The sequence below is a fragment of the Petaurus breviceps genome, unplaced genomic scaffold, assembly GCF_028583685.1.
Source record: "Petaurus breviceps papuanus isolate PSGF00001 unplaced genomic scaffold, PetGlider_PUasm1.0 229, whole genome shotgun sequence".
In the NCBI taxonomy this organism is placed as follows: domain Eukaryota; kingdom Metazoa; phylum Chordata; class Mammalia; order Diprotodontia; family Petauridae; genus Petaurus; species Petaurus breviceps.
The window spans coordinates 19,282,995-19,307,630 of record NW_027185903.1 but is presented as its reverse complement, the minus strand read 5'-3'; the positions used below and the strand labels follow the sequence as shown (position 1 = coordinate 19,307,630).

At 36.5% G+C, this 24,636-nt stretch overlaps 1 protein-coding gene across 2 annotated transcripts in view; it reads right to left on the bottom strand.

Moving 5' to 3' along the window:
* Positions 1-24,636, bottom strand: part of JMY (junction mediating and regulatory protein, p53 cofactor) — a 113,797-nt gene that overhangs the window by 18,780 nt on the left and 70,381 nt on the right. For both annotated transcript variants that reach the window (XM_069096316.1, XM_069096315.1), the window contains exons 5-7: positions 16,165-16,330; positions 12,375-12,562; positions 2,939-3,025 (exon numbers count right to left, since the gene is read on the bottom strand). In XM_069096316.1, coding sequence (XP_068952417.1) covers positions 2,939-3,025; positions 12,375-12,562; positions 16,165-16,330 — 441 coding nt within the window. The remainder of the gene's footprint in view (positions 1-2,938; positions 3,026-12,374; positions 12,563-16,164; positions 16,331-24,636) is intronic.

Genomic DNA, 24,636 nt, shown 5'->3' with positions numbered 1-24,636 from the left:
GGAACCAGTAGATAGGAAGATTGAAGGTAAGAGTTGATAAGAGTGGTAGTGGTAGTGTTAGAGAAGTCAGGAGGGCATGGAATCAAGGACCTATGGATAGGGGTGTAGGGATTTGCCTTGGCAAGGAAAAGGGCTACCTCTTTACCAGAGACCAGAGTGAGGGCCAATTGCTGAGAACTTCCTCTTCTCTCCATCTACCTTTATCAACTTATTATCCCACTCTCCATAGCAGCTACTTCCTCAAACCTCTTATGGCTCCCCCTCCTCCCTTCACTCTCTCAGCTGACAGCCTCGCCTCCTATTTTACAGAAAAAATTGAGGCCACTGGCCAAGAGTTCTCTCTTCTCCTTATCATATCACTCATACCTACTGCCACAATCTCCTTCACTAACCTCCCACAGAGGTGGACCTAATCATTGCCAAACTTAACCCTCTATCTGCACAACTGCTCCCCTACCCCACTTTTGTCATCCCTACTCTCTCAACTCTCTTCAATCTTTCCCTGTCTACTGGCTGATTCCCTTCTGTGTACAAACATACCCACGTCTCCCCATCCTCAAAAAACCCTTACTTGATCCTTCCATCCCTACCACCTACTACCCTCTATCTCTTCTGCCCTTTGTGGCTGAATACCTTGAGAAGGTCATTTACAACAGACACCTCTACTTCTTCTCCACCAAAACAGCTCTTTCTCCAATGTTACTCATGATTTCTGAGTTGCCAAATCCAATGGTCTCTCCTCAATCTCATCCTTCTTGACTTCTCTGCAGCCTTTGACAATACTGATCACTGACAACACTGAGACTCTTCCTTGAGAATCTCTTATCTCTAGATTTTCAGGACACCACTCTCTCCTGGTCCTTCTCCTACCTATGTGACTGTTCCCTCTTAGAATCCTTTGCTAGATATTCATCCAAGTCATGCAGACCCATGAAGGGTGTCCCACAGGGCTCTGTCCTGTGGTCTATTCTCTCTCTGTTACTTCAGTCAATGATCCCATTATTTCCTATGGATCTGATTACCGTTTCTATGCTATTTCTATACACTGTTTCTATTCTATTCTTCTATACCATTTCTATATATTTCTATTCTATCTACCATTTCTATTCTACCTATTCTATGATTCCCAGATCTACCTATCCTGCTCTAACCTTTCTATTTACCTTCAATCTCATACTCAACTGCCTTTCAGTCCTCTTGAACTGGATGTACAGCAGACACTTCGGCCTCAACATGTCCCCCTCTTCTGAACTTCCCTGTCACTGTGGAGGGCAATGCCATCCCTCCAGTTCCCAGGCTTGCAACATAGATTAGATTCTATACTCCTATCTTCTCACCCCCTCACATTCAATATGTTGCCAAGAGCTGTTGATTTCACCTCTGCAACATCTCTTGAATGTGCCCCCCCCTCACTCATTTGATGCTGTTGTCACCCTGGTGCAAGCCCTCATCACTTCACACCTGGACTAATGCAATAACTTGCTGGCTGGTCTACCACAAGTCTCTCTCCACTCTGGTCCATTCTCCATCCAGCTACCAAAATGATTTTTCTAAAGCATTAAGTCTAACCATGTCTACCTCCTACTCAATAAATTCTTTGGTATTCAATACCCTTCATATAGGCCACCTCCCCCCTTACTACCTTTCCAGTCTTTTTATACCTTGTAACAACCCCCACCCTAACCCCAAGTACTCTTTGATCAAGTGATATTGACCTCCTTGCTCTTCTGTGTACAAGACCCTCCATTTCTCAGCTCCGAGCACTTTCACTGGCTGTTCCCCATGTCTCTCTCTCCTTATCTCTGCCTACTGCCTCTAATGGCTTCCTTCAAATCTCAGCTAAAATCCCTTCTTCTACAGGAAGTTTTTCTCAATTCCTCTTAACTCTAGTACATTTTCACTATTAAGTACTTACTCTTCATGTGTCTAGTATATAGTTTGTTTGTACACAACTACTTTCTCCCCATTAGACTACGAGTTCTTGAAAGCAGGGACTTTCCCCCTTCTTTGCATCCCCAGTACTTAATTCAGTGCCTGGCACTTAAGTTTCATAAATGCTTCCTGATTGACTGACAAGCACATAAGACATCTTAGCTACAGGGATGCATAAAATATTAATAAGACTCACTGTAATAAGGGACAAAACCTTAAATCAAAAGCCTGAAATCAGTTACAGAATTTTAATCATAAATGACCTGATTTGGGGAGGGCTGGGGCAAGGGAGAGAATATAAGGAAGAAAAGAGAAAATAAAGGGTTACCCCTAAAACAACACTCCAAACTACTTGAACTACTGGCTCTGATAAAAACCTTACCAAAAAAAATCCCAAACACAGAGATGAGCAGTTTAATGGGATATGATGAACAGAATGCTAAATTCATTTCATTTTGTTCTCTCAGAGCCTCTAGGTAAAAGGTGAAACCATAAAAAGTTTTGTGGGTGGTTGCTATTTTGGAATGAATTTAACAGAGAGGGTTATCATTCATCCTTTGAACTATAGTATTTCTGCCCTTTGTATGTTAAGCCACTAGTATGGAATTAATGAAAAGTTACGTATTTAGAAAGGGGGCTATTTTTAAGGGTAGAGACAATAAAGGAGTGGATATAGCTGACCTTAGTCAGCAAGACCTGGGGTCAGGTTTCTTTACTTTTCAGTGTCCCAGGCAATCCACTAACATGATTTAGGAGCAGAGCAACTGTATATTTGCATTCCATCTGTAAAATGAGTACTAATTAAACCACAGGTCTGCCTCCAAAAGAGAATTATCAAAACACCCACTCACACTCCAAGTATGAAAAATATTAGAAGTGTGTTGGGGAAGTTGGGGAGAAATTAAATGTTTTACCAAAATAAGTTTTCAAGAAATTGAATTAATTTGAATATGCAGCTTCAACCATTAAATAGGCTATGTCCAAACACCAAAGTACCCAAACTCACTAGTTGTACTGAATGATGTGTCCTATATTCATCTTCACTCCGAAGGCGTTGCTGGAATTTTTCACTGTGCTTTGCAATACAGATTTCCTATAAGAAAACAAAATGTGCATAAATACAAACCAAACTAATTTAACAACTGATACCTATTGCAGCAGTTAACTTTAACCTTGAAATCTTCCCATTCCGTTCATTTACCACAGTCTAGGCATATAAGAGAACGGAAAATTCCTATCAGGTTCAATTTCTACGTCAGCATACATAAGGCTTCTCTACTCTACTTAGTTAAAAACCAAAATGAAGAAACTGTATTTTATCATTACTAGGATACTTTTATATATATATTTTAGGATATTTTTAAAAAACACGAAATTAATGGGGAATAGAAGAAAAAACAACGGATTTGAAACTAGAAGCTCCAGGTTTGAGTCTTGCTGATGCCACTTACTAATCCCATGGACATGGACAAGCTACATACCTTCCTAAGTCTGTTTCCTAATTTGTAAAATAAGGATACATAATGGCTGCACTCTTCATCTCATCACAGGGTTATATGGGAGGAAAATATATTCCTATACTCTATAGAGCTACATATAAATGTGACTATCACTACAAATAATAACGCTTTATGAAAATTTGGCAAATAAATAGAAGCTGAAAGATGATGCACCATGTGACTATTTACACTCATGCTGAGGACCAGGGGAGGGTTTATGTGTGATACAATGCCACATACTTCTTGAATAATTCAGTAGATCAGTTATCTCACTGATGTGGGCATTCCCTTAATCCCTGCAAACTATAGCCCATCTCAGCTCACATACCCAGTGATTATTTTCCATTTTCTTTTCATAAATCCTTTTGAGAGGATCTAATAGATATGACAGATATTTTAACACTTCATGGGCACCAGAGGCAGTTCTCTTCACTGGCCCATTTACTTTTTAGCTCATACGTGGGATTGTAGATTTAGAGCTGGAAGGACCATAGAGGCCATTACTTTGACTATGCCCTTTCTGCCATTTCTTTCATGTGCTTCATCACTGGTAATATGTAATATCCTACTAATATACACTCAGGCCAGTTCTTCTAATGCTCTTCTGGTGCCTCTCAGTTTTGACTTTCTGTAGAATGGAGTATTTCCTTATCTGTAACCATATAGCTTTGCCAGAAGTATACTGCCATTAAAGCAAGGGTTTTAAAAAATTTTATAGAGAAGCCTGAGTTTGTTGCACAATTTTACAAGGGCAAGCCAGCTGGTTCACTTCTACCTATTCAAGCCTGGGTTAGCTTTACCATCAATCTGGACTATTTGTTCAAGACACAGGTACTGATAGACTGCAACTCATTTAAGAGGTTCTGCAATATTCTAATACTCGATGCAATCAGCACAATGTAATTCATAATGGGAAGCATGTGCAGGATCATGCTACATATTTAGACTACCTCTTTTTTCTGTAATCTACAATAGACATGGGTGTATGTACATCTTTTCTTCATGCCTGATTTGATACTGATAATCAATGGATCATATATTGTTTATCAGATTATCTTGAGATGAGTGTGACATACACAAGGGAGATATCTTGTTTGAGGATAATTTTGCTATATAAACAATAAACACAATGAAATATTTGTTTACAGCACCTTTCAGACAATGGTGTGGCCATAAAGATATGGTCTACTATAGAATATGGTTTGCATTTTTATGTTATTTGTTTTTAATTGTTTAATTAATGTAATTAATTAATGTTATGTTTATTGTTTTTAGCAAGTTTATACGTTCCCTTTTTCCTATGTTCATCAAGGATTGCCTTGATATATGTGTAGATCATTCTCAAAGATTTTGTAGAGCTAAAAGAGTAGACATGTAGTTTGATTGTTGCTAATGTCTTTTTGCCTATTTTATTTTGGCAAAAGTTTGCATTATTTTTCCAGTCTTCTATTTTACTTATCTTAAAAACTGATACCTTAATATTTTTAAAATTGTGTCACTTCTAGATAGGCACCATTCCCCAATAAATAAGTAATGCAAAGGGGAATAATGATGAGGATAATAAAATTTATATAGCACTTTAAGATTTATAAAATACTTTACATATATCCTCTTATTCACTCCTCACAACAATTTTGTGAGGTAGGTGCTATTATTAGTTTAAACAGAGGTGAAATGATGTGCCCAGGGTCACAAAGCTAGTAATCTTCAGGAAGAATTTGAACTCAGGCCTTCCAAAATCCAAGTTCAGCACTTTATCCATATACCAGAGGTGACAAATTGGGGGTCCCCAAAATTCTTGAGTGCAACTGAATAAGATTAAAATATAATTGGGAAATGAAATAAGTTAAAATATAATACAATGTAGATAATGTTAACTTGTGGTTTTCTAAAACAATATGTGGCCCACAGGGATCTGTGTCTAGTTGAGTATGTTAAAACAAGTTGTTCCAAATCACTATAAAAGAATGCAAATTAAAATTAATCTGAGGAGCCACCTCACACCCAGCAAACTGGGCAAGAGGACAAAAGATGGAAATACTCAGTGTCGGAGGGTCTGTGGGAAGTCGGGCACAACAACACACTACTGGTGGAGCTGCGAAGTGATCATCTGCTCTGGAAAACTATTTAGAATTATGCTTTTTTTGAGAGATGGATAAATAAAAATATTTATATAGATAATATGATAAATACAAAAGTATTAATTTCATTTCTTACTTGGGTGTATATTAGTAGAAACTTTGGGAATATGTTGCTTATCTTGAAAAGTATACTGAATTTGGAAAAATCCAAAGAGCATCCCATTTTCCTTAATCTGTGCTTCCACATCTTGATTTGGATCTAAATCTACTAAAACGATTTCCAAGGACCATCTCTCCATGTTTTGGTTGTGTGGGCTATCATATACTACTTTAGTAAATTGATTATCACCTATAATCTTTCTGTTATACAGACTGGAGTGTTGGTGATATTTCTTGTGTTTATTCTTTACCTGGTAATATTCTGTCAAAAAAAATTATTTGGGTTTCTTGCTACTTCAGTTTTCTCTTTCTCATGTTATGAAAAAAAGGAAAACAATTCACTCAACATTTTAAGAAATAATAGCTAGCATTTTTAGAGTGCTTTAAGGTTCACAAAGCACTTGACAAAATTGAGTTCATTGAAACCCACAACAACCCTGTGAGGTAGGTGCTATTATGACCCTCAATTTACAGATTAGGAAACTGAGCTGAGAGATTATGTGACTTGCCCAGGGTCACACAGCTGATAAGTACTGAAGGCAGGATTTGAACTCAGATCTTACTAATTCCAGTCCAACAGTTGATTCACTGCATCACCTACCAATCTGTTCTGGTTTTTTAAAGAATTTAATTTCATGTGGAATGGTAAATCTTACAGTTATAGAAAATAAAATCCTTCTGTTTCTTTCTTGATCAGGGATAGCTCTAGTAAAAGTATGTATTGCTTCTTGAGGGTCTTCCACAGCCTGTCAATCTTGGTCTGTGTTTTTCATACAGCCTCTTTTTCTTTTAAGAGCCAGGATTTTGTTATTTATTACGCAGCAAGGTGGACTACTGAACTTGACAGATAAGCCTGAAACTGGCCCATCTGGAAATCACTTGCCATAGGCAGGACTTAACGTAAACCACAGAATTATGCTTTTAAAAAAGTAACTAAACTGTTTATATGTTTTGATGTAGAGATTCCATTATTAGGCATATACCTCAAAGAAATCAAAGACAAAAAGAAAGAACCCATATATACCAAAACATGTGGTAGGCAAAGAAATGAAAACAAAGTGGGTATTCTTTGGGTCATGGGATGAAAAATCTATGGCCTATAAATGTAATGAAATATTATTGCAACATTTCTTACTGTGATAAAAGAAATAAAGACTATGAGGAATTCAGAGAAACACAAGGAGATACGTACGTTCTGATACAGAATAAAGTAAGGATAAACTAAAATAACATTCATGAATATAATAATGTAAATGAAATAAAAATAAAATATTGTGTAACTGTAACAGTCTGGAGAAGAGATAAGAAATAACTTCCTTCCCTTGTACTAAGTGTAGACTGTTTCGTATGCTACTTTTCTTATATGCTTTGTTGGTTGATTTTAATGATTTTTTTTAAATATCAGGAAAGATTCATTTAGTTTCTCAATCTATATTGCTATTCAATCAATCAAATGGATTGTTAATTGCTGACAACTGCTGGTTGATTAATCAACATCCATTAAATACTTATTATGTGCCAGGCATTGTAGTAAGCACTGGGGATACAAAAGGAGGCAAGACAGTCTCTGCCCCCAAGGAGCTCATAATTTACTGGAGGAGACAATATGCCAACAAATATATACCAAATAACCTATATATGTCATGAAATGGAAACTCTTAGAGGGAAGGCACTAGAATACAGAGGGGTTAGGGAAGGCTTCCTACAGAAGATGGGATTTTAGCTGGGAAAGAAGTCAGGGTGGTCAATAGTTAAGAGTAGAGGAGGGACACTGTTCCAAATTCTCACTGAAACAGTGGGGTAGGGGGATCTATGAGAGACTGAAGAGGAATAGAGAGATTTGGAAGAGCTACTGTAGAGAGTGAGATAGATAAGGGAAGTACAGTATAGCAGGATTGCCTAGTGAGGGCCCAGATGAAGTTGTGTAACATAAATTTGTGGTGGATCCAGTAAGAATGGTTGTGTGATTTTCTCCATCTTTGTTCAGCAGCATGTGTGTAGGACCGAGGTGATGAATGGTGGTAGAATTCAAACGCTAAGGCATGGCTGGGAATAACTGGCAATATGATTTGATAAGGGAGCGAGGGAATCAAGGGAGGAGGGCACTATTCAGTTGAATTAGTTCATATTTCTCCTGAGAATATATCACATATCACCAACTGCTTTCTGTATATTTCATATTGGATATCTCACAGGCACCTCCTAAAGCCAGAACTCTGAGGCTTTCATCACTGCTCACCTGAAATCCTGCAACACCTTCTAATTAGTCTCCCTGTCTTAAGCCCTCCCCCTCCCTAACTATCCACCCTTGGCAAGTCTCACTTCATTAAAATTCTATCGAGTCTTTATCACTATTAGGATTAAATATAAACTCTTCTATTTAAAATTCAAAACTTGACCCCCCACTTACTTTTTCAGCATTATTAGACTTAACACCCCTCCTCCCCTCCATAAACTCTACTCTTTAGTCAAGTTGGTCTTCTAATATTAGGCTCTTCATGGAAGACATTTTACCCTCTACTTTCATGCTTTCACACTGGCTGCCCAACATGCCTGGAATGTACCTCCTCTTCACCTTTACTTCTTAGAATTCAATTTCCTTAGACTCAGCTTAACTGCCACCTTCTATATGAGGCCTTTCCCCCCAAAATTATTTGTGTTTAATACTTCTATAATATTATATTTGTCTTTCCTGATAAAACATAAGCTCTTTGAGGGCAAGGACTTTTCATTTTTGCCTTTATGTTCTCATTTCCTAGCCCAGACTACTATGTCTGACACAAAGTAGGTGCTTAATAAATACTTGTTAATTCCATTTTCTTATGGTAGTCTTTTTGCTTATGCTCATCATGAGCACAGCAGACACAAACTACAGCCGGCATTAAACCTCAAACCTTCCCAGCATGGTAGAACCTGTCAGTGTTTGTACTCTTCTAGTATCGCCCTAAGGACCCAGAGTCACCTCCATGCCACAATGAGGAATCAAAAAAGAGGTTTGTGAAGATCCAAACAAATGCTCCCTCAAAATCTGACTCAGAACTATATTTACAATTCCACCAGTCATATATGTCTGCTTATAAGCACTTAAAGAGAAACTAAAGACAAGTTGTTTAAAATCCTATTTCCTAGATGAGTGAACCATTTAAAGCATGCAAGAAGAAAAACTAATTCTATTCCTTTTATGTGTTATGCCACTCTCAAAATCTGTTATATATTATCTTTGTAAACAAAAGAGGTCACAAATCTACTCTCTGGATTGATATACTGTATCTTAAAGTAAACACTTCTAACTTATTTCTCTTTAACAGTCTTTAGAACAGCTGACTCAACCAAATTCTTAAGAAATAAATGCCACTGAAATGATAACATAGCCTACTTGCCAAGCAGTAGTTAACTTTCTGGCATATTTTACCAATGGATGTTAGTGTTAATAGATCTGCTGGCTTTTTTTTTGGTGGAAGATCATTACAGGAGATTTCGAGCATATGTCTAATAGCAGAAAGTAAGAAACCTGGAAAAGAAGGTGGCAGAAAGGCAAAAGAGCTTGACAGCTAGATAAAGGGATGAGGAAAGAATCATAAAAAGGAATACATTCAGCAAAGAGAACAAAGACAAAACAGGCTTCTTTTTGATAATGATGGTCTTAAATTCATTTGTTAAAAAGTTGTTTATATACTAACTCACTACATACAAATAACCAAATGAACAGGGAAGTAGGAATGAAAGCCAAATCTATCACATACCAGGAATTTTCACTAGCAAAACTATACAAGTTTGGCACAAAAAACAAAGCATAAAATTGTGCATCCTTGGAAATACAACCCTTATTAATGATACTCAAGGATTACCTTTAGCAATCCTTATCATTAATAAGGGCTGTATCTTTATAAAAGGTTAGATTTTAGGCTTATTTAACACTAGTTCTTACCACTATCAGGCAAAAATAACTTCCAATATACATGTAATATGCACATAATTCACCACCTGTTCTGAATAATGAAAAGACTACAATCTTAGGTTAATAAACATCACCTTATCACAGATGTCCTGAAGGTACTACTAAAATATCACTAAATCATTTAGGGGTGAATTTTCCTCTATCTGATTAAGCCAATATTATTTTATGATAAAAGACAATCTACATTTATTTAAAAATTAGAAGCCATTATAAGTTAACATTTAGACATGTGAGGATCAAAAGCCAGGGCAAAAAAAAATCAGTTTATGCATAATTATAAAGTCAATTTTATTTTCAAGCAGGACAGAAGTTCTTAGAATAGAAGACCTTGTAGGTCATGCTGATTTTTTGGTAACTGTTATTGGTGCTTGTATACTCTAGCAAAAGTTCTGGGAATTCTATAGGGACCTACTTTAAGGGATCTAAGTACCCAGGGGTTAAGGGAAGTATCATTAACTAGCAGTACGATTTTAAGAAAATTACTTAATCTGTTTATAGCCTAGTCCTTCATTGGAAAAAAAAATTTTTAAATATATATTCTACCTACTTCATAAGAGAGTTGAGCAGATCAGGTAGTTTATAATTAGAAAAACATTCAAGCAGGACTACACAAATGCAAAGAGCTATGATTTGTGATTATATATAAAATGATGCTTTTACAATACCTGAAATCAGTCTTAGGTAGCTTAAACATCTTTTTCACCAAAAGTATTTAAAATGTTTCCTTACCCAATTATTTTTTCCACATATAATACGAAAGTCATTTCCAAATTCTAACAATATTTACTTGCATATTAATAAGCTAGATAGCACTCATACTTACCTGCAGTAGACACAATAATGGAATGTTTTTTTTAAGCCAAGGAGAGTGGAAAGGCTATGGGTCTTTGAAATGGCATGAAATGAAAAATGCTGTGGCACCTACTTTTTGAAGAAAGTCAGTCACAGTGCTAGTAGGCACTGCTTTTTTTGTGAACAAATTTAGCCAATTTATTTATTTATAAATTTAGCCAATTTATTTAGAGAATAAATTACCAAGAACTCACTAAACTTGACCCCAGGTTCATTAAGTACTTCAGAATGCTTGGGATTCTGGGTTTTTTTTTTTTTTGCTTTTTGGAGGGCAATTGGGGTTAAGTGACTTGCCCAAGGTCACATGGCTAGTAAGTGTTAAGTGTCTGAGGCCAGATTTGAACTCTGGTCCTCCTGACTCCAGGGCCAGTACTCTATTCACTGCACTACCTAGTTGCCTCTGATTCTCCATTTTGTTAAGAGGGTAGGGAGGGAGAGAGGGGGCAGAAGGGGAAGAACCAAAGTATGATGATATGTGCTGTGAAAAGAATACTACTGGTAGAGCCAGGAGGTAGTCACAAGGAGCTCAGAAGATTTGGTATGTAAAGTCCTTAAGAGCATGTACTGTCAGTTTTGTCTATGTTTAGTACCTATCAAACAAAGATGAGGTGCTAAATAACTGCTGGATGAAATAAAATCAATAATTTTTAGAACATATGACAAAAAGGAGATCATATGCTCTAGTTTGTTTTAGGCTCGAGAGAGCCATAATAGGTTAAAAATGACTGCTAATATTATATTGCGTTTAGAGAAGCCAGAAAGACAATTTAGAAGAACAGAATCAAGAAAAAAGTAATTTTCTATATCCAGGAGTTCTTATAAATCTATTTCTTTTATAGGATCATGGTATTTAAGAGACGGAAAGGACCCCAGAAGTCATCTAATCAAGCCCTTTCATTTCATAGGGAAGGTTAGATGACTTATCAAAGGTCATGTAGGCATATCAGGTGAGCTAACTGGTAAAGAACAAGCAAATACTAGTTCATGTCAGTGTTGGTTTCCATTCATATTTAGTCATTTTCCTTGCAGCTGTTTCAAATTCCACAAAATATTTGTTAATATCACACAACATTAAAATAAAACCCAACTACATCTTTACTTTGCAAAACAAAAAAAATTGTTCAGTTTTCATGTATTTCAATTCAAGTACTATCACAACATAAGATAAAAAGAAGAGAAATGAAAGGTGCATAAAAATTCATTTTCCAATGTGATAAGGCTTGCACGAAGTGATAGAAGGAAGAGAACTTAAAGATCATAAAAGCTACAAATTGAGAAAAACAATAATAGCAACATACATATAAACAATGTAAAGAAAGCTATAGTGTTATCTCTTAGAGTAGGGTTAAGAATAGGTAAATAACAAATTATATAAATATATTCTCATTTATAATAATTTTTCATATCTTATGATAATATTTATAATTGTCGGTGAAAGTCAAAATAAAATTAAGATTCACTTCCTTTTAAAAAGTCAAGTGAATTCACAAATCAGACTATGGAATTAAGATCAACAAGCAAGACTGAGCTGGGTAGAAGAAAAAAGAGTTCAGAAGAATATTCTTAAGAATATTTAAGCTAGTCTGTGACAGACTAATAAGCACATGCCATTTAACTGATTCAAATTTAAGCAAAGTCTGTTGGTAAGCATGAAATCATTGTCATTTTTCTTTTTTCCCTTTGGGGATAGAAAGTCTATAAAGGAGAACTAAATCTGTTCATTCTTTCAAGCTAAGTAATAAAAGGAGATAACTCAACTTAGCTTCAGGAATTCAATCTTTTAGAACTTTTTACAAATCGATTAGAATTTTCAGTGTGTGGCTATGGAAAAAATAACTAAAAGGGGAATTTAAAATTGTATTAGATATTTGAGGAAAATTTTAAACATGAAACCTTTTTGTTTCTGAGGTAGGCTTTCTTGGCTGAAACGCGCCCACGCCTTGCTTCCAATTGCCGAGCTTTCTGTTGAAGTTTCTGCAGCTCTTCCCTCTGTAGATGTAGAGATGCTGCCATTTCTTCCTTTTCAAGCATTGCCTCCATACTTTCGTAAGTGTCATAATATACTACTTCATCTCTCTTTTCTGTTATGAAAAGCCAATAAAATGGGGGAAAAAGACATTAATTTGGATCCTCATTAATTCTACATCTGTGGAAACTTTGATATGAGTTAGGTCAAGGTTTACATTTACTCTGCCTAGAGGGAAAAAGAGAGATGTGGTTAAGTAAATTAATTAACATATTAACCCATGTTAAGATTCAGAAGAGTAAAGATGATCAAACATTTAAAACATTCCCTCATGCCATGTATGTAATGTCCTAATTACAACAGAGCCATTATTAGCCATTATAGTAAGGCCTCCAGGTAGTAACATTTTATCAACGGTTATTTTGTGGGTTATTTTGTTATTTTGTGGGTTTTACTTAGAAATAATAAAACTATAAAATCCATAGTTCAGACTCTTCATTAACTCAACCAGGGCTTTTCCTCATTGTTCTTTATTCTTATTCAGCACAAAGAACGTCAAAGTCATCTAGCTCATCTTTCTAGTTGGCCTAAACTTAAGTTAAAGCAGTTAAGACAAAATCAGTATGGTTGAATTCCCTTAAGCTTTTTTTTTACTTTTTTATCTAATTCCACAACTCACAATTTTATCTAATTACATAATTCATAATCCCACAGTCCACTGCTGAAGTTTAAGTTAATTTCTTTTGCTTATTTAAGTATGTTTCAAATTCTGAAAATCCCAAGCTGAATGACCTAAATTCTCACAACTTTCTAATTCAGGAGTTCTTAGCCTTTTTGTGTCATGGATCCTATATGACAATAGGATGAAGCCTCAAAATAATACTTCTAAATGCATACTGAGATAACAGTTATCAATTTTTTTTTCAAAGTTCACAGAACCTAGATGAAAAACCTTTGTTTTGCATAGGCTTTTTTTTTTTTGCATAGGTATTTTCTAATTGAAGTTAAGGTTCTTTGAAGAATCTAAGATCTTCAGATCATTACACAGTAATGTAATGTCTGACAAGTGCTGAGTATAACAAGACTGTTTTTATTTCTTTATGTTGTATTTCTTTTTAGGCATACCAATAATACAGAGCTTGCTTTCTGACATATACTATGTAGATGACACCTTGTTAGCGTATTTGAAATTGATAGCCTCTTATTTGATTGTTTATGTGTCTACCTAACTCTGCCTAACTTTAGGCATTGTCATTCTGCATTTCTTGTCCCTCAACAAAATGCTATTTAAGTTTTGATTAGTCCAACTTGACTTTTGAATTTGTACTCCTCTTTTAGGGGTTCATCCTTACCTTCATCTTGGTTTCATTTGAACACTTAATAATTGTGTATTCTATATCCTATCACTGAATTCCTGGACAAAAGTACTACACCAGAAACCATGTCCTTGGGTGTTGCTCTCCATATTGATGATTATTTTATTTAGTTCACTATATCAGGTGGTCCTGGACACAGCCTTACCAAGCCAGTCAGTACTGGAATTATGATATAATCAGCTTTGGCAATTACTCCTAAAAGGAATGTGTCAGTTTATTCCCCAGTATCTCCATGTACCACACTATCCTCTCCCAGAACCAAAGTTACCCTTTTAGGTTACCATTCTCCAATCTGTGTGATTTCCGCCATTAGAATGTAAATTCCATGAGAGTAGAGACTACCTTTGCCTTTGTATTTGTATCTCCACAGTAATTGGCATATTGTGACTGATAATGCTTTTTCATTCATTCTATTCAATGTTAAAAATAAAAAAATGGCGGGCTTGGGACCAAACCTCATTCACTGATAAAAAATCTTAGAAATCTACTTAAGCCTAATGATGTCATTTTAATACCTAGCACATACATCTCAAATTATTAAACTTTTCCTACATATACCCTGTCTCTCCACTATAGCAAGCTCCTTGAAGACAGGGACATAGTGTTAAACTCCTCATGATTAGTATAGTGTACTGCAGAAGGTGTTCAATAAATATTTTCTGATAACCAAAATGAAAAGCTACTGCTCAATATTATTGTTGTGTGCTCACTACTTTAACCAGATCTGTATGTGCTGAAACTGCTTGATAGCTTTCAACAACAGACCACTTGGACCACAATGTAGTAGTATAAAAGTTAGGGCTATAAAAAACACAAATTGCTTTTGTCTTAATGAGCACCATACCATTTATCCTTTAAGCTAAAGCTAGTGAAGGAACAAAAATGAAAACCTATAAAAACAACTAATCGCTGGCTTCTAAGGGGAACCTTTAAACTACTGAATCTGATTGTCCAGAAACAATTAAGTTTTCAGCTGAGAGGTCTGAGATGGCTTAACCACATCATCTAGATTGGACCCAGGAAACCTATTTAGTTAATTTAACTAGGAAGAGAATGGGCTTGGTGCAGCAGTAATTAAGGCATAAAAGCACCCTGCTCTGAACTCTTCAAATGAGGAAGGTAACAGCGGAAGAAGAACTGGAAGCACAGAAGAGAAACCGGTGATAGAAGTGAGAAGCAAAATAGAAAATGGGAAAATACTCCAAATCTGTGAATTTTTATGTGACTTGGGTTTAAACATTGTGCCAACAGTCAAAGTGACAGGCTTTCTGATCCCCAACTAGGTCAATTACCTCTGCACGGACACACTTATGTAATACTAATTCCTAATAATCATTTTGTAAGTATATGCATTTATTGGCCCCAAAGGGAACAAGGTACTGGAAAAATCCATGTGCTGGGTCAGTAGCATCATCTTCATAAACAAACAACAGTACATTATGCTTGTGAACCTCATGCCTCTTCTCCTATGAATTCTCACAAAATAAGCAACCAGACAGGTTGCTACTCCTACTAAGAGTTACCAGACTCCAACTTTAAGGAATTGTAGGGCATATGCTTATATTTCCAGCACTTCCTTTTTCCATTTCTCCAAAGTGGATCGGTACAAATCTTTTATATTAAAGATCTTAAAAAAAACAACAACAAACAACTGAACTTAAAAACACCAAATACGATGAGTATTTCCATATACAGACTAAAAGAATTATGTTTTATTATGCACGACTGGTTTTTCTTTTCATGTACGTTATATTTCATGTGCACAATAATTTAAAAGCTGTCTTGCTTATCTGTATTTCCTACTGACCTTCCTTCTAGTCTTTCTTACGAATTTAAAAAATGTTTCAAATATTCAAAATTTTCAAGTGATAAAATCTGATGCAATTAGAACAAATGCAGTACAAACTAGAGACTACATACACATTCAATAAATAAGCTTCTATTTTCTATTCTTGTATGCTTAATATTGCTGCACATTACTTAAAGAATACCTGCTTAGAACCATGAAGGGAAAATATTTAATCACAAATAAAAGGATTTTATCAAGGACATACTTTCTAAAGAATCCATATTACTGGATTCAAATTTTTTTTTTAAACTTTTCTTCATTTTATTTTTGATGACCCAAATTAAACTTCCAAAAAAGATGCAAAGATACTAAAAGCCAAAAAAGCCACTCATTACACCTCTGGAAGAAGTTCTTTTGAAAAGAGTATTTTTGTTAGAATTTTCTTATCCTTTAAGAGAAATGCAGCTGTTGCTTCCATTTAAATTTCCCGCCAATACTTACAGTTTAACAGGCCTATGTATAATTGTAGCAGAAAATGTCTACTATATATACCTGATACAAGTCTCTTGATGCTTTCAAGTTGAGCTGTTAGCAGCAACTCCTCACACTTCAAGATCTCAAACTGCACTTCATACAACTGAAGTTGCAGATCATAATAATCTGCTTCTAACTGATCCAAAAGGGCAATGGCTTCTGTGCCACCTTGTAAGCTCTGCATCTGGATAGAGAAAGAAAAATAATAATTGCTGGGGCATGTCAAAGTCTAAATTTTTAATGCGATATTATTCATCCTAACATGGCAAAGTAAAGAAAGCATCTATATGAGAACTTATAGCTTAGGAAGGATCTCAAAAGATGCTAACGAGCATTAAATGGTTTTTGGTGGCTGGAGCCGTGAACTGAGAGATATGGGGGAGACTAAGAGTCAGCTCTGCTGCTGCTACTGTCTCTACCCAGAGACTGGTGAATCCCTTATTTCACGTACAGAATATTCAGTAACAGATAAGGTCAAATTTGCTGAGCAATATAATGACATGGCAACTTGCATGAAGTCTATGAGCAAGGAAATGAATGATCCAATGAAGAGGGGAATAATCTCTTTGTTGCTTACAAAAAATACCCAGCATTTATTTTGGAGAACTGTTTCAAGTATTGAGCAAAAAGATGGAACGTGCTGAGAAAAAATAGTAGATGGCCCAAGAATAGGGAGAAAATGAATTGAGAGATATCTGCAGTGAAGACTTGTCTCTCTTGAAAAAGTTCTTGGTTACTAATTATTCAGAAGAAAAAAATAAAATTGTCTATCTGAAAACAAAAGGATTCTAGTGCTGTTATTTGCACGAAGTTGCTACTGGTGATTGCAAGAAAGGACAAATGGATCAATTATAACAAGAAGCATTAGAAATCAGCAAAAAAGGAGATGGCCCTGAACTTTTCTGTGTTCTATTATGAGATACTGAACTCCCTGGAGAAAACTTGTTCCCTTGTAAAGATAGTTTCTGATGAAGTCATTGCTAAACTTGATATATTTAAGTGAAGAATCATAACAAATTAGCACGTTAATAATGCAAGTTCTGAGAGACAACTTGACATTCTAGACAATAGATGCCGAAGATGAAGCAGGAAGAGGAAGGAGAATTCACCAGTCTTCCAATTTTTATCAGTCTCATTCTAAATTTACACAGGAGACTATTGGTCATCCATGCTGTCCCACAAATAGTTTTTGTTTATGATTATGTTACTTCTATTTGGATATATAGTATTTCCTTTGTGGTTTTTATGTTTAATATTAGAAGAGTAGAGCCAGTTAACATTGTTATGTCAATATAACATTTTCATCTGAGATGGCCAATATGGAGATATTGAATTTTTATACATGGTTTACATGCATGGCATAGCACTTTTGGTATGCTGTGATTTCACAAGGCCAGTGTTAAAACAGTTTCCATGTCTAAACAAAGAAAACTGCCTATAAATTGGCCTGCAATTGGGGAAGGGGGTGGGGGTGGTGGGGAGAGAGGGATATTTAGTTCCAGTCACAGGTTTAGCTACTGTGGGTATTTTACGGCTGGAGCACTCGTAGTTGTGGTAGAAGTAAATGTCCCATATTACATGTCATACCAACATGTTCACCTTTGTGACTGCAATTACAAAAGTGTTTCTTGAGACAAAGTTTTAAACCAATAAATTTACACTGAAGATGGGCGGAAAGTTTCCATTCCATTATTTGTTAAAATTATCTGTTTGTTTTCATTATTTTTGCATATTTTGCTACTCATTTGTATTTAAATGGTTTACCTTACCAAAGAACAAATGTACAAGTAGAGATTCAGTCAAAATGAACTGCTTGATATTCATAAAGTCAACTGTATAAGAAAGCATGGCAGTAAAATAAAAAACCTCAGATATTTAACTTATCTTAGGTTTTTTGCTTTCTGTAAATTTTTTTTCTATTTGTCAAACCATGCATGTGACAAGAAAATAGTTAACAAGGAAATAACTTGAGACAATGGAGTTTAATGTCTTATGAAATTTTCACGAATAATTCAAGTATAACTGTGAAGAACATGTGACTTAAGTTGATGTAAGTGAAATAAAAGTTTTATGAAGGGGAAAAAATAGAGTTAAGTGATTTCTAACAAAGATAAAATGAACAGAGTAAAAATATTTATTGCACCTTTGCAAAATGGTTTAGGTTACAGTAATCTAGCTCCAATAGCGATAATGACATATAGAAAAGGAACAAGATTACCTTTAAGTTAAAACAAATAAGGTGTTTGGTAAAAAAAAATTAAAGGGCAAAGAAATCAACTGTTTTAGGAGTGGAGTTTAAATATTTATCCTCCGCTCTAACACTGTGACATCCTAACAATTTTTAAAAAATGTAAACCAAGATTCTTCTAAAATCAAATTTTAAAAAATACTGTTTAAGTTATTCATCTGTTAAATGCTTAACCATGTGCCAAGAACTGGGCTAAGCACCAGGAATACAAAGGGAAAAATAGGGTCCCTGCTACCAAGGAACTCACACTTGAATGGGGTATACAATGTGTATACATACATATATACATACATAACATATGTATATACAGGGTAAATGGGAGGTAATCTTAGAGGGAAGAACTTAAGATTTGGAGGTATTGGGAAAAGACTCTTGCAGAAAGTGGGATTTGAGTTGAATCTTGAAAGACGTCAGGGAAGTCAAGAGTCAGACACAAGAAGAGAGGATTCCAGGCATGCGGGACAGTCACTGAAAAGGCTACCTCTATCAAGAGATAGAATGTGAGAACAGCAAGAAGGCCAATAGTGCTGGTCCTTAGATATGTGGAGGAGAATAAAGTATTAAGAAGAATAAAGTGTTAAGGTAGGGTTCAGAGGACTAGAAGGAGCCAGGTGAAAGGGGCCAGGTTGTAAAAGGTTTTAAAGAAGATTTTGGAATTTATTAAATAAAAGAGTGACCTAATCAGGTCTGCACGTTTAAGATCATTTTGGCAAATTAGTGGAAGATAACACTAGAGTGGGTAGAGATTTGAGACAGGAAGACCAGATGGAACACTACTGCAATAGTTCAAGTGTGTGATGATCAGGGTCTACACAAGGGTGGTAGCTACTGAGTATAGCAAAGAGGATGTACATGAAGAGATGTTGTGAAGGAACAAGTGACAAGACTTGGCAATAGACCAGATATTTGGGGTGAGAGTGAGGAGCTGAAGATAACAACTTAAGCCTATGTGACTTCGAGAATGGTAAGGCCTTGTGTGTGTGTGTGTGGGGGGGGAGGGCAAGTAATGTGGTTTCTCAGAGACTATCTCATAAAATATGTGAAGCCTTAGGCCTTAGTTAGGTGACCTTGGGGAAAAAACGAAACTCGGGAAATCCCCTTGTCATCCCACCTGCCAAAAATAGGAATGTTAACAGAACAGCCAATCAATTTAAAAGATACGTGAGGTTTTCGGCTATATAACCCAGCTTTGGCTTCTGTACAGTGGCCTCATCTCCCTGGATTTATTTTCCAGTGACTGGACCGCCTGCTTCTCATGAGATTCTAATAAAACTTTCTACCTTCACTTTGAGAGGTCTCCGAGTAGTCAATTTGGGTTAGGGTCTCTGTACCCCACATAGTTTTGAGGGCTCATGTCCCAGATCACGTGACTCGGCGGGGAACAACCACCACCCCATTTGGAGGTAGCCTGTGGGACACTTTGTTCCTGTGGTCTCTGGAGCAGGATGGTGTTTCTTCTCTCTGCTGAGCAAAGTGCCCGAAGTGGAGAGACTCAGTGAAGGAGAAAGTGAAAGTGACGGATCCAAAGCTCTGTGTGCAGATGTTGGACTGATTGAGCTCCCAGTCAGGAGAACCTACACATGTGTGGCCCGAAGGCAAGCACTCGAGATACTGGGAGTTAATTGGCTGGGTCGAGGGAGACCCTAGGGGAAGAGCCTCTCACATAAATTGTGTGGTGAAACAGACTGCAAATGACCCCAGGGGAAAGGACTCTCTCAGAAAGCTATCGGGTGACCCCTGTCGAGATAATTTGGAATATAGAGGAGTCTAAGGGCGGTCCTCGTCAAATTATGGAGAAAACGCAGGCCAAACCCCCAAATCAGGAGCAATGTCAAGAAGTGCCGGCTAATAGTCCCTTGGGAGATAGGTTATAGAATTGGGATGAAATATAAAGGGAAGGATAAAAAAAATGATCAAGTGAAACTGGCTTGTATATTCGTTCTTTGTGTTTCTGTGTAAAGTGTCTGTGTAACTAACAGCCTCTGCGTGTTATTGGAATGCAGCTTTCTCTTTGTCTCCCCCTCCCTCTTCCATCAGGTGGATTAAAAAAAAAATACTTGTTTAGGTTGCATGATGGTAAATGCAGGTCTAAGAGTGTAGGAGAAGTATCAGGTCAGAATTAGAAAGAAATAAGGTATGTGTGGTTTTAAAGGGACTTTAATCAAAGTCCAACAGAAGGATGAGTACACAGTAGGAAAAGCAAGAAGGTTTAAGCATGTAGCAAAGGAAGGAACATGGGTAGGAAGTTAAGATAGGCATAAGTTATTTGCTATTGAAAAGTGTGAACAGAAGTTTTAAGATTTTTTTTCAAAGTTTGAAAATCTCCTCCTCTTCATTTCACCTTGGCCAAGTGGAGTGAGGAGAAGGAGGGAATCTTCTCCCCTCAGATCAGAGGCAGGCAGAAGAACATTTAACTATTTCCTTCCTCACCTAAAAGAGGAAAGTTTTGTGTATCAGAATGCAACTGAAAGGCAACTGAATACATTCTGGTCATTTTTGAAGAATGTCACTCCTAATTCAATACTAACGTATTTGGCACTGAGGCAAATTAGGAAAATACATAGATCTGTGAAAGAGACACCTCAGAGGTGAAGCTTTGAGCTGTCCAGTACAGAAGGGGACACCAGGGTCCTACTCACTCGACTGGCAGATTCAAAGCTCTCACTTTCAAAGAAGTTTCTAAGGAGTGGACACATAAGTGAAATTTATGGGAGTAAAAGTTAGAACAGCTAAAAACATTTGAGTAGATTTTGTTAAAGCCTCTCCCACCAGATCAGATTAAGGAAAAGAGAGTGCTAAAGAATAGTAGGGAATCTGAGTTACCCTCCCCCACTTGAAAAAAAGGGGAGGGAGGCATAGCAGCTATATCAAGGGCCCCACTGGCTACAGCCCTGGGCCCCTGGGTACCCTGAAGCCCAAACCTCTAGGTATGCAGATGACCCTCTCTCCTTTCAAACCCCCTGGTCCACAACCAGGCTCTGCAACTGTGGGGAGAAGAGAAAAGCCTCTGCACTTGGTTTATGGATCACCACATTCACCATCTATGTGAGATTCCAGAATGTAATTGCTTTCTAGTGTAAGTTGATTGGTTGTGTGGTACCAAGAAAACTTTAGTTCTGTGTAACTTCAAAAATTGGAGTTTTAAGGTCATCAGATTGGTAATTCATTTGTTTTTTTTTGAACTTGGAAATTTTTTGAACTTTGAAAGGGAAGGAATCTTCTCCCCTCAGATGAGATCAAAGAGGCAGGGAGATGAACATTTAACTATTTCCTGCCTCACCTAAAAGAGGAAAGTTTTGTGTATCAGAATGCAACTGATTATTTCAAATTTAAGAACATAATAATTGTTTATGATATTGTTACTGGTAAACAGCTGTATTATCTACATTGTATGGGAAGCAGTTTCTCTTAAAGTCTTGGAGTATTGTAATTTGGGAAATCATAAGCTTCCAAGTCTGTCTTTGTTTAAAAGGAAGTTTCAGTTAAGATTGTTTAAACTTGTAAGATTGTTAACTAAGTTCTTTGGCTATTGTTTTAATTTGAAAACCTAAAATTGTTAATTGATTACTGTATGTGGAAAGGGGGAGAGACTGGATGAAAACTTTTGATTAGTTCTGCTCATTCAGAACAGTCCTCCTGCATGATGTTGTATGATGTTGTAAAACTGCCAAAGCCCCTAGAAATTATCTCTATTAGGCAAGGTCATTCAGCCTGGGAAGGGAGCTTGTTTTAGTTATGAAGCTCCTAAACAATAAACTTGACTTGCTGAGAAGCAGAAAGTCTATGTACAAAAGAGTAAAAAGAATCTCTAACAATTGGCTTTACCAGGATGAGTTCAAAAATTGTGAAAGGAAAGATGTTAAAGGGAATCCCTTATGTATGTGAGTACTGGTAAATCTTTGTGGTATATTGCAACTCAATGAGAGTAAATTGATGTTAAGGTAAAAAGGTTTGGGGACTATAGTGCATGTGGATGTTTTGTCTTATCAGGTCCCTATTTTTCATCGTTATGGCAATTCAATGGAAAGTTAGGCACAAGGCATATTATGAAATTTTATTGTTTTAAGGACATATTTCCAGGGTATTTTTTAGAATAACTAGATACATAATCAATTACGGTAGACATTAACTTGTCTATTTACTCTAGGATTCTAGTACAGAACAGTTAGTAATAAAGATCAGAGGGTTGAGAAGATAAATGAAAATCTGGTTAGAAATAGGGATTACAGTGTGAGTTCAGATTAAGCATAATCCCAGGAAGATAGGGAACCTTGGGAAGTAGATGCAAATCTATTAGAGCAATAATTTATAATTCTGATGGGAGACTTGATTTTTATGAACAAGAATAAATATAAAAATGAATACAGGTTATTTGAGGCTCACTTTAGAGATGTTCCTTAACCAATGTGAGATTATAATCATATCTTAAACTGATTGCTGGAGCTTGTTATTTAAGATTTGATGGGACTGTTAACTGATTATTCCTCTGAGTCTAAATCCAGGTATGGATATTAAGAAAGACTATCCAAGCTATCTGAGCTACTGATCCATGATGCCAAACCCTACGAGGTACAGGTATGGAAGGCCCGTGAACTATGGATATGGAAGGTCGGGAGAACAACTGTTCTGCATGAGTTGAGGTAGGATTCTCTTGACTCAACCCTCCCAGTGACACCTGGCAGACTCTGAGCTTGGATCAATGCAGATTGAAGCCTGGTATACATTTTGCCTAGAATTGACATTCTGAAGTTGGGGAAAATGGTTTCCTCATTACAGTTTTGTCCCTATTCTTGGTGGCAAGTTTCAATAATCAAAAGTTTTGAAAACACAACAACAAATCTATTAATAGTTGATTCTGGGACATCTCAAGTTACTATAAGATAAAGCTATTCGGCTTAGGATTTAGTATAGGTATTCCTGTATAAATCAAGGTCCTTTAGTTCTTTGTAATAGTATAAGGACAAATAGATCAAGGGTTTGTGGGAATATTATTCTGTTATTTAGTTAGTATCACACTTGTCTCAGCTTTCTCATAATTAATCAGTGTTAAAAGGAGGATAGTTTTTGTACTTGGTAAAAATTTTAATTGTTTGAATTGTGAGCTTAATGTGAATTCCTTAATGTGAAATCCCATCCTCCTGGTGGAGGAATTAATAATGGATTAATGCAAAATATAAAACAAACTGATTTTAATGTGTGATCACGACAATTGACCAAGACTCCAAATTTAATTTTGTAAGAATGATAAGCGTTCTGGAGTGGTCATTTAGATTGGTTCCAAGGTTCCTTTTGTAGGTAAATGAATGAAAGAAGGTGGAAGAGAGGCCGGGATGCAGAACTGAAGATGGATGACCCCAAGCAAGGACTTCTGTCAGATGGTATACCCCTACCAGACAACAGTGTGAAAAGAGACTTGTGGACTTTGGAAGGGACAATTATTTGTTATTGTTTTCTTTTGAATCCCTGTATCTGCACTCATAAAGGGGACTGCTCCCTTGTATGTTGTCAATGCAAGGATGGAAATTAGAATTAAGAAAAGTGAGGAAACTTCAAAGGTATTAGACTTTTTTTATTTTGCCTTTTGGAGGGCAGTTGGGGTTAAGTAACTTGCCCAAGGTTACACAGCTAGTTTTTTTGTGTGGGTGTTAAGTGTCTGAGGCCAGAACCGAACTCGGGTCCTCCTGATTCCGGGGCCGGCGCTTTACTCACTGAGCCACCTAGCCACCCCTAGACTATCTTTTAGCTGAAGAAGGAGGGGTATGTGGGAAGCTCAACTTATCCAACTGTTGTATGAGAATTGACAATAACGGGGCTGTAGTCAATATCCCTGTACAGATGTGGCAGTCACCTTTTCATACATCTTGGTGGTCCTGGTTTGGAGGAAGTTGTTGGAAACAGGCCTTGTGATTTCTGCTTGTAGCTATTAGTGGGATTATATTGATTCCTGTATGCCTCCCATGTATGATCAAGTTGATCACAAATATGGTACAAAATGCCCTTGCCAAAATGATCAGATTGGAGACAAAGACTACTGAGGGAATCAGACTGATGGTTTTAAAAGGGCAAGGTTGGGAACCAGTACCTACCACCACAAGGGATGAACCAGAAGGAACCAATAACTTAGAGAAGCGTTGTGAGAATATGCTCCGATTATTTGAGGAGAAGGAATGTGAAAGAATGCTGAGAAATTTCTAATGAGAAACCACAGTAGGGTATAGAAGAGAAGGGATTGTGTGTGTGTA